General features: G+C 50.9%; 2 protein-coding genes across 3 annotated transcripts in view; both read right to left on the bottom strand.

Annotated features, from left to right (window-relative positions):
* Window positions 1–797: 797 nt before the first annotated feature.
* insm1a (insulinoma-associated 1a) lies at window positions 798–3,404 on the bottom strand. Its single transcript, XM_032584943.1, has one exon. The coding sequence runs from the start codon at window positions 2,567–2,569 to the stop codon at window positions 1,313–1,315; it is 1,257 nt and encodes a 418-aa protein (XP_032440834.1). The 5' UTR covers window positions 2,570–3,404; the 3' UTR covers window positions 798–1,312.
* Window positions 3,405–3,783: 379 nt separating this feature from the next.
* The window catches only part of cfap61 (cilia and flagella associated protein 61), a 30,053-nt gene continuing 27,836 nt past the window's right edge, over window positions 3,784–6,000 (bottom strand). Inside the window, exons 22-24 of one of the 2 annotated variants that reach the window (XM_032584832.1) lie at window positions 4,630–4,835; window positions 4,451–4,544; window positions 3,784–4,328 (exon numbers count right to left, since the gene is read on the bottom strand). In XM_032584832.1, the coding sequence (XP_032440723.1) occupies window positions 3,846–4,328; window positions 4,451–4,544; window positions 4,630–4,835 (783 nt within the window). In that variant the 3' untranslated portion in view covers window positions 3,784–3,845. The remainder of the gene's footprint in view (window positions 4,329–4,450; window positions 4,545–4,629; window positions 4,836–6,000) is intronic. The other variant, XM_032584833.1, reaches the window with a different exon arrangement.

The raw sequence follows: 6,000 nt of genomic DNA, 5'->3' as shown, positions 1-6,000 counted from the left end.
TAGCTGCTGCTTTTCTGATCAGAAGATGGAAATAATTCATCTTTTTGGCGTCTTTTGGTTCATGATTTCATCTAAAAACATGAATGATAAACTTATGAAAAGAAACGTTATTTTTCTCATTTATATCATTACATTTATTATTGGAAGCTAAAAGTTTATTTGAAATATATACTTTTATGATTACTGTGATTATTTTATTATTGTGAAATGTTCCTTTGACATAAAAATGATAATAAATGTAAAAATATTAGTTTTAAATGAATTCTCAGGTATCTGTTGAAAATACACTTAAAAACTATTTTCCATCTTTATACTTTTTACTGAAGCAAATATGAGTTTAGTCATAAATTAGAATATATTTCTGATGAGTCACATTTGTCTGATAAAAAATACCTTTTGAGAATAACCTGAGCTGACTTATATATTCAATATCCAATCATTTGAAATGTGGAGTTTTCAGCAGAAGTGACAGAAATAAAGGCTGGGAAATAAAATGTGTGTAATTCATCTCCATTATGTTTCATTTTGTGATAAAGTTTCAATAATATTCTAATTTATTGAATGACTGTAAACCAGAGAATCCTGCAGCAGAAATGAGGATTAGAATATTTGTAATACAGAAAGATGTTAAAAATATATTTAATTTTAAAACAGCTGAAAACAAAAAAATAGTTGAGAAAATCTGATTGAAGATGCCTTCAAGCTCAGATGATAATAAATTGAACTAATTATTAACAACCTGATTATTTGGTTGCAGAAAAATCCAACAGAAAGCAGAAAATCTGATTCTCAGTTTGGTTTTATTGTTTTTGGACATTTAGCAAAAATGAAAAACATCCAGAACAAGAGAGCGACAATAAATGAAGAGGAAGAGGAAGATGATGATGATGATGATTGCAGAAGCGGGTCAGAAAACCACTAATTGTTTAAAAGACACTTGAACGCACCAGAAATCACAGCAATAACTTAATAATAGTGATAATATACAGTCATAAATAAATAACAATAAGATGATTTAAGGCGGTTTCCCAGCAGGCAGCGCGGCTACTCTCTGATCCACGGATCTATTATAGCTACTCAGTGACGGGAACAGAACCGGACCGGACCGAACCGGACCGGCCCTCTCTTAGGTCTACAGCTAATAGCACTTTAGATTCTACAGGTTCCTCAAGAGTCGGAATCTTCTGGACTCCCTCTGACTGAGACGAAGTGTCCTTGAGCAAGGCAGAAACTTCCAGGAGAAACTGGGAAAATGTTCTGAGATCACATCCTGTGTGGTCCCATCCGGACCGGACCGAACCGGACCGGAGCCTCAGCAGGCGGGGCGCAGCGGCACCTGCAGCAGGATCACCTGGCGGCTCTCGGACGGGTGGCACTTGTTGACGTGTCGGGTGAGTCCCGGCGAGCTGTGCAGCAGGGCGGGGCAGTGCTGGCAGGGGAACACCTGGGCGGAGTGCAGCAGCCGCAGGTGGCGCTCTCTGCCCCCGCTGCTGCTGAAGCGCTCCCCGCACACCGGACACGCGTGGCTGGGGTACGCGCTCGGGTTGAGCGGCCGCAGCTCTGCGCGGTTGCGCGGGCCGCGGTGAGACGCCAGGTGCTTCCGCAGGTACGCTTGGCGTTTGAAGCGCTTCCCGCACCGCGGGCAGTCGTACAGCCCGTCCTCGGAACCGGACTCGGACGGTTCGGGGCTGGAGGAGTCCCGGTCGCTGCTGTCTTTGGCGGGCGCGGGCGGCTCTCCGTGCGGCTTGGGTTTGTGCCAGCGGCGGTGGGAGGCCAGGTTGGCCGGGCAGCTGAACACCTTGTCGCAGTCGGGGCAGCGGTACTCGACCCGGACGATCCTGGAGCAGCGGTGCTGCGCCAGGGAGAACGGGTCCGGGTAGGCTTCCCGGCACAGCTGGCACACCAGCCCCCCCGGCGGGGGGCGCTCTCCCTCCGCCGGCCTCGGCTCCACCGGAGCCTCTTTGATCTTGAGCCCCAGGACCGGGGACGTGGTGACGTCATCCTCAAAGTGCAGCTTCCGGATGGCTTTGGTCCTCTTGCTGGCAGCTTTGCCCCGGCGCTCTGCGTCGCCCGTCGGCTGCTTTGCGCCCGCGGCAAGGAACGCCCCGGCGGCCGCCGCGCTGGCCCTCAGGTCCGCCGGGCCGAACAGGTGCTCCAGTGCGGGGAAGGACTCCGCTGAGGCCGGGGATCCGAGGCTACAGCGCCGCTCCGGGGAGCCCTCATGGTCCCGGCTGACGGGCCGGGTCGGGCTGTACAGAACCCGGTACACCGTCTCCGGGTTCCCGAACTGCACCGGCTTGGCTGTGGGGTCCGGTTCCGGAGCAGAGGCCGCCGCCTTGCAGGTGTGCGCGCGCTTAGGGATGGAGAAACGCTGCTGCTGCGGCGGAGGCGGCGGCGCATCGGCGGCGGCTCCCCGCGCGTCCTCCTCCCCGGAACGGACCCGGTAGGACGCCGCGGCAGGCTTCCGGCTCCGCTTCACCAGGAAACCTCTGGGCATGTTCGGTCCGGACTGGGAGGCTCTGCGGGGGGCGAAACAAATCCACGCGGAGCTGCGCGTAAAGCCGAACATCCACCGCGTGGTTCTGATCCAGTCTCCTCTCACAACAACAACACTCCGCTTTAAAACCACAGGATGACACCGCGCCGGCCTGCGCCTCCACCAATCAGGAGCCGCTCCGCTCCGCCCGGGGGGAGGAGGTGGAGCAGATGTACCTGGGGGCTTTATTGTGTTTCACACACAACACACACACACTCCCTCCTCGGCCAGCAGCCTCCTGCTTTCACGGTCTGATGACTTTCAACTAGCGTGTTCTGGTCCGGTCCGGTTCGGTTCGTGTTCTGGTCGGTTTGGACTTTTACAGAAATTCAATATTTAATTTTCTTTTTTTTTTTAAATCTTCAAATAAATGAAATTCGGCTCAGATTTAATTCTCTTCCCGCTCAGATCCGAACCGAACCTTTACTCTGTCCCATCCATAATTGATGAGCAGAGGCCGGTCCGCTTTGCATCATAATAGCGGCGCTGGTCCTCTGATTGAAAGGAAATGCCCCCCCCCCCCAACATGGCGCGTGCTGTGCTAATCAGCGCGCGCTTTCTGCGTCTCCAAATGGGGCAGAGCAAATCAAACCGGATCGGAACCGGGTCAGAACTCCGGCCGGTTCTTCGGTGGTTCTGCCTGAGGTCCAACAGAAAGTACTCCTGGTTCGGTGTTTCCTCTGGTTCTGATCGTGTCTCATACCGAACCTGGTTCCGGTTCTGCTAAACTAAATATCAGAGATGTTAACAGGAGAAGAAGGACCAAGCAGAACGGGCCGGTTCTTAGCAGGACTCCATGTTTGGACCAGCAGCCTGGACCGGTCCAGACATATGTTTGGGGTGGGGGGGCATTAGCATACAGCTGCACACACACACACACACACACACCCACACACACACACACACACACACACACACACACACACACACATCTCTGCTGAGAAAAAATGCTGAAGCTCAGATCGGGTTCTGCCAGAACCGGACCAATCAGAACTTATTCTTCTGGTTCTGATTAACATCTGGATCATCTCAGATCATCCAGATGTTCCAGTCTGAGGTCATTCAGGGTCAAACAGGATCCATGTAGTTTTATTGATCAGCAGTTCTGCTCTCCAGGTTTTCTTCTTCTGTGTTTTGTGTTGGTGGATCGACATTGTTTACATCACAGCGTCTCTGTTGGTTCTCTGGGTTTTAAAGGTTTCTAGGACCTTTAAAAGCGTAGAGCGTAAATACCACAAGACAAAAGGTCAAAGGTCACAGCTTTTTATTGAGCCTTTAGATGAGAATAGTTCCAGTGAAACTAGGAAGGTCAGATCTGAGCCGAAGTTCCGGAGTGTCCAGAGTGTCCGGGGTGTCCGGAGTGTCCGGAGTGTCTGGGGTGTCCGGGGTGTCCAGAGTGTCCGGAGTGTCCAGAGTGTCCGGGGTGTCCAGAGTGTCCGGAGTGTCCAGAGTGTCCAGAGTGTCCGGGGTGTCCAGAGTGTCCAGAGTGTCCGGGGTGTCCAGAGTGTCCGGAGTGTCCAGAGTGTCCGGGGTGTCCAGAGTGTCCAGAGTGTCCGGAGTGTCCAGAGTGTCCGGGGTGTCCAGGGTGGTCATTGTGTCTGAAGTGTCCGTAGTGTCCCGGGGAGTGCCCAGAGTGTCCGAAGGGTGCGGGTCGCTCTGGGATGTAGAACATGGGCAGCAGGTTCTGGTTGTCCACCAGCAGGGCCAGCGCTCGGTTCCTCAGAGCGGCCCGGGTCTCTGGGTCCATCCTGATTGGCCGATGGAGGCTGAGGTACTCCAGGTCTCCGAAGCGCTACAGAGGAGGAAACACTGGTTTCTACAGGAAGTTGCTTTTCCTTCTCTACCAAAGCGACTCTGAGGCTGAGGGGGAAGATGAAGGCCTCCATCATCCTCCTCAGCAAGGAGATGACTCACTGTGAGCCGGCGGGTCAGCAGCTGCAGCGCCCTCTGGTGGAGGTCCGGGAAGCGGTCGTGGAAAATGGGCAGACAGCCCCTCTGTGTGAAGAAACTAGAAAAACATCAGAACAGGAGCAGACGGGTCAGAACCGGGTTAACTTTGACCAGAACCAGAACAGGGTTGGTTCCAGTCCCACCTGTAGAGGTCGGGCACCAGGCCCAGGCGGTACCGGTCCAGCAGCTGGCCCAGCAGCTCCTGGTGCCGGCCGAACAGGCTCAGGTAGTTCCCCACTGGGAGGGGCTTCAGGGACAGACAGGTGAGGCTCTCCACCAGCTGCAGGTCGCTCAGCTGCAGCCGGAAGTAGTCCCCGCTCTGCGCTGCTCCCGTCACAATCGCTTCATCCTGCGGCGCCACACGGAGGAAAATCTGACTGGTTCTGGTCCGTTTCCATGGCAACGAAACCAGCAGGAAACCCCCAGACCCGACAGAGTCAGGAGAAATCAGCTAAAGATGGCTGAACCTGTACAACCACTTCCTTTACCGTGGATCTACTGGACCAAACCACTGACCCAGTTTGGATTCTGGAAGTAACTAGTTACGTTTACTTTAGGTCTTTAACTTTCTTTTTTTTTTTTCTTTTTTTTTTTTATATTTGTTTATTGGTTTTTTTACTATATGTAAACATCAACAAAAGTAAACAAAAACAACCCACCCCAAATAAACAAGGATCACAGCAGTGTCAACATAGAATAAAGTTAAAAAAAACAAAAAAAAAAACATACATACAGCCCACATACACAAAGTACAGACAGACATTCCCAGGCAACATTCTAAGTAGTCAAAGCTCCCAGACAGCCAAGTGAACGATATATTAAATGTAAAGAAATAAAAAAAAAAACAAGTAAATTAATAAGATAAATAAAGATTACAGTCTCTGTAAGAAAGATTGTACTGGGTCCCAGATCCTCCAGAATTTGTCTGACTTTTGATGAGTCAACTTTTCAACTAAAACTGTTGTGGATAGGTGAGGGGCGGGATCACGTGGTGTTATTAGTGATTGTAGATCACCTGTGGCGGAACCTAGTGACTTCAGTGAGTGGGTGATGGGGGAGGTTTTACTTTTTGCTGACCGCTTTATGCTAATATGGTTTTTGTCCTTGATCACTGTCTGAACCTGCGGATCCGGTTTTAATGCTTTTTTGGACACTGTTCTTGAATATTGACAACATAGACAAAATAAAACCATCTTAACTGCATCCTGGAATGGCGTTTTTGATCAGCTGGCGCGTCAACAAGGATTCCCCTATTCAGCTGCTCGGCGACTTTGTTTGACTGTCGCTAATATTTGTCAGCAAAAAAAGTCAACGACAACGGAGTTTTCTCGCACAGCTGGACGCCAACGCGAGCCCACACACCACAGCCACTATACCTACGAAAGAGGATCGTTTGACAAAGAAGTAGAAGACGACAGTGGTATGTAACCTGAATGATTGGTGCTGCCTATTACTCTTTTAACGCAGTTTGGTTCTGCCATGTGGAGCTGTTGTTGCGACACGCCCCCCGCTAC

This window comes from Xiphophorus hellerii, chromosome 15, assembly GCF_003331165.1.
Source record: "Xiphophorus hellerii strain 12219 chromosome 15, Xiphophorus_hellerii-4.1, whole genome shotgun sequence".
NCBI classification, from domain to species: domain Eukaryota; kingdom Metazoa; phylum Chordata; class Actinopteri; order Cyprinodontiformes; family Poeciliidae; genus Xiphophorus; species Xiphophorus hellerii.
The sequence above is the reverse complement of the archived record's forward strand: the minus strand, read 5'-3'. Positions and strand labels throughout refer to the sequence as shown.

What these genes read in the sequence shown, in the direction of transcription:
- insm1a (XM_032584943.1), bottom strand. Translation starts at nt 2,569, where the DNA reads ATGTTCGGCTTTACGCGCAGCTCCGCGTGGATTTGTTTCGCCCCCCGC.